Genomic DNA, 3,586 nt, shown 5'->3' on the forward strand with positions numbered 1-3,586 from the left:
CTCCAAAATTAACTACTCCACCTTTAAGAGTATATTATCAATAGTTAGAGTTGAAATATTTTGTTTAGATACATTGTGATTTGACTATGGTCTGATATATCCACCACCCCACTCTCACTCCCTTCCACCATTTAACTTTCCTTAGTGTTGATAATAAATAATCTATTCTAGGGTAGACTGATGAAGGGGATGAAATTCCCTCCAAACACTGACACTTCCCATTTCGGCACTTACTATTTTATATAAATAGATGACATTTGGAATCATTTGTGAGTGATGACATGAAGTGTAATTTACTGTTGACATAATGCAAAAGAACATGATGGAAACTGTGTTTGCGTACCTTGTAGACATGAAGGAAGAGTATGGAGAGGTAAAGGAGGATGACGATGAGGAAGGGCAGGATGAAGACGATGATCAGAGGGGTGAAGACCCACAGCAGGTACTCCAAAACACTCAGATAGTCCTCCAACTGACCGAGGCCCGCCCACTCCTCCCACTGATGGAACACACACACCTGTGGAACAGCACACACAGACCAAATAACTAGATCCTGAAAAACACTTGTGCTGCAGCACAGGCAATATGAGAAAAATAAATACCTTTTTGAACATTAAAGCATGTTAGGTCTTCCGTCCGGGGCCTACTGGCTGCCCCTCGCTCTCGGTTGAGAACTAAAGCCTTTGAAGTAGTGGCTCCAACAGTATGGAACTCTCCCCCTACAGACATTCGGTCTGCAGTCTCAGCTTTTAAAAACAACTGAAGAGCCATCTTTTTAAATTGGCCTTTGTGTCTCCTTGAGATGTGTGTGATGTGAAGTAAGATTCCTTTGTTTGTTCCTTTTGGGACTCTTACATTCCTGTGTTTTATTTTTATGTTAACCTTAACTTCTGGCACACATTTTTATTGTCTTCATGTTTCTGCGGTCTTATTTTTTTACTTTTTTCTTGTGAAGCACTTTGTCAATGTTATTGTTATTATTGTTAATATTATTATTATATATTATTACACAGTAGAGAAATAAAATACTAATATGAACCTGAAAATGAAAATGAGCAGAATAGAGATGTTGATTTAGGGACAAGGATTCAATATGCATCCTACCTTGTAAGCAGAGATCAATAACTCTGACGATTTGTATCTCAATCTTTTAGTTAGAATAGAATGTCAAAGATAGTGTAACATGCCCAGAATTATTTCCAAGAGAGTCTTTAAATGCCCGGATTCAGTTTTCCGTCAGACAGTAAACGCAAAGAAGCAAATCCTCACGCTAGAGAGGCTGCAACGGGGAGCAGTCAGTGTTGTTTTTTTGCAAATTGTATTAGATTTACAAAACAGTTGGTGAATAATTCTATGTCAATCAGCTAATTGATTAACTGACTTATTAAATAAAATGTATTTGTTACTTTAAAAATAAATTTGTATTACACCTGTATAACTAAACACATACAATGTCACCTTTTCTATTTCTTCCTCCCAACCTGATGTAGTGTTTTGAACCAACTGCAACTGACAGTGAAAATAGGCCCAGTATATGTGTATCCTTTGTACTAGTTGCATTATTTTTATTTAAAAGATGTTTTCCTCTAGTTTTATTTGCTCCAACATGTCAACATGTTTCCAACAGCACTGCAATAAATAACAATTCAATTGAACAAAACTGAGCTACAACTGGCACGTTAGTAAACAGTAGTCAAACCCCTGATACGATCAAATAATCATTAGGTTTTGGTAGAGTAATCAACCAATTCCTTTAATAATTTGATGAGAGCATTTTTGGAGCGCTGACTGCTAACTCTATCACCTTTGCATTACTCCAATGTAAATGTACATGTGCATGTATGCATTACCTGTGTGTGTAAAAGAATGAACAGCAATCATTATGCAAATATTGGCAGGTATCCCTTGAAAAAGAGATCAATGATCTCAATGGGACCTACCTGGTTAAATAAAGGTTTGAAATTAAATGGAAAAAAAGGACAGGGATCTTACCAAGAAGGAGACGGTGTCCTCTGCTCCCCTCAGACAGGACTCGTTCCCGCTGCGGGACATCCTGCTGACAGACGCTTCAAACAGCTGAGAAGAGCCTCACAGGGACGGAACACACTGTGTGGAGAACATCTGCGTACACACGGGTGAACTAAAGGAGGAAAACACCACTCGTTAATCCATTAGCTTAAATGTTGCAATATTGTAATTGTCTTACCTGTTATACTGATTTTCATCAGGTAAATATCGGGATGTCAATGGCAATGTAGTAACGAGCACCAGCAATGAATCAATTGCATATTATTTCATGGAAGAAAGCTTTAATGCTAGACTTTGTTTACTTTCGTAACATAATGACATCACTCGCACTTCTATTGGCTAGTGCTCCAACACATTGTACGTAATAGGCTGAGGGGCTGGACGGTAAGCGGTTTACACATCACAACAGAGCCGGCCAGCTAACCAATCAGAGCAGACTGGGCTCTGGTTTCAGACAGAGGGTGAAAAGAGGTGCTGCAGCACAGGCAGTATGACAAAAATAAAGAGCTTTTTGAACATTAAAGCATGGAGACATGTCCCAGTAGAGACACTACACATACTGATATACACCTGGAAATGAGCAGTTTCACTAGAGAAACTGCATCAGAGAAAAGTCATAGTTGTTGTTTAGCAAATTGTACTGTTGGTGACAAATACTCTATCAATCAACTAATGGATTAACTGACTTAAAAAAGCTGTACAATGATAACTGTAAAAATACAGTGACACTTTTTCTATAGCCCTGTAGTCACGAGCACCAGACTTATTTGTAGCACTGAATAACATGCTAGCTATTTATTGGAGCATAGCTTTACTGCAGGGAACAATGTTAACGTTACGCTGTAGCTATAAGAAGTAGACGGATACAGTCAAAGCAATACATTTAATAACCTAGAAACCTTATATGAGCTAAGCTAAAACAGTGAGCTAACGAGTCTTATTGGCAGAACCAGAAGAATGTGAGTTGACAGCGAAGCCTTCAGCGTAAACAGAGAGCATCACCTTAAATAACACCAAACACAGAATACTGACAGGAACACGTTACCTTAGACAGTCGACTACTCCATGAACAGAGCCATTAAAACAAGCTTATATATATTTAATATTACACGGAAAGAACATTCAAGTTAAGCTAACAACTGTCCTGTCCATGAACCCGGAACGCTTTGATGGTGACACGACAAGGTGTTAACCCTTAAGGCCTTTTCTCATTTCGTCAAATCCCCCTCCTCGACTCCTCGACTCCTGTCCTCCGGTAGTGACCCGGAAATGAATTTCAGCGCGCCATGTTGAAGGACATCTCAGTTCTCTAAATGCACTTCGAGGACCGAGGATCGAACGTCGAGGAGGCTCTCTGGAGGAGCTATAACCGAGGATACACTCATGGGTCCTCCACGGTCCTTCGCGGCTCCTTCGCGGATGCATTTCCGGGAACGTTGGGTATAAAATAGGCGTGACACACCGCTGGAATCATTTCAAAACCATGGCGGGAGCAATGCACAAATGTAAGTGTTGACAATGATACGTTGCATTAGTTATTTAAGAAGTGAAATGCGCG

The 3,586-nt window shown here is 39.7% G+C and overlaps 1 protein-coding gene across 1 annotated transcript; it reads right to left on the reverse strand.

Moving 5' to 3' along the window:
• Positions 1 to 343: 343 nt before the first annotated feature.
• On the reverse strand, positions 344 to 3,297 carry LOC104956230 (transmembrane protein 68-like; the record flags this gene model as incomplete). The annotated part of the gene is made up of 3 exons (XM_010783700.1): positions 3,074 to 3,297; positions 1,993 to 2,140; positions 344 to 517 (listed from the first exon to the last, which is right to left on the reverse strand). Coding segments are annotated over exons 2-3 (234 nt in total), but the record flags the coding sequence as incomplete, so codon positions are not given.
• Between the last annotated feature and the right edge of the window lie 289 nt (positions 3,298 to 3,586).

Source organism: Notothenia coriiceps, unplaced genomic scaffold (genome assembly GCF_000735185.1).
Source record: "Notothenia coriiceps isolate Sejong01 unplaced genomic scaffold, NC01 NC01_scaffold00025631, whole genome shotgun sequence".
Lineage (NCBI taxonomy): Eukaryota > Metazoa > Chordata > Actinopteri > Perciformes > Nototheniidae > Notothenia > Notothenia coriiceps.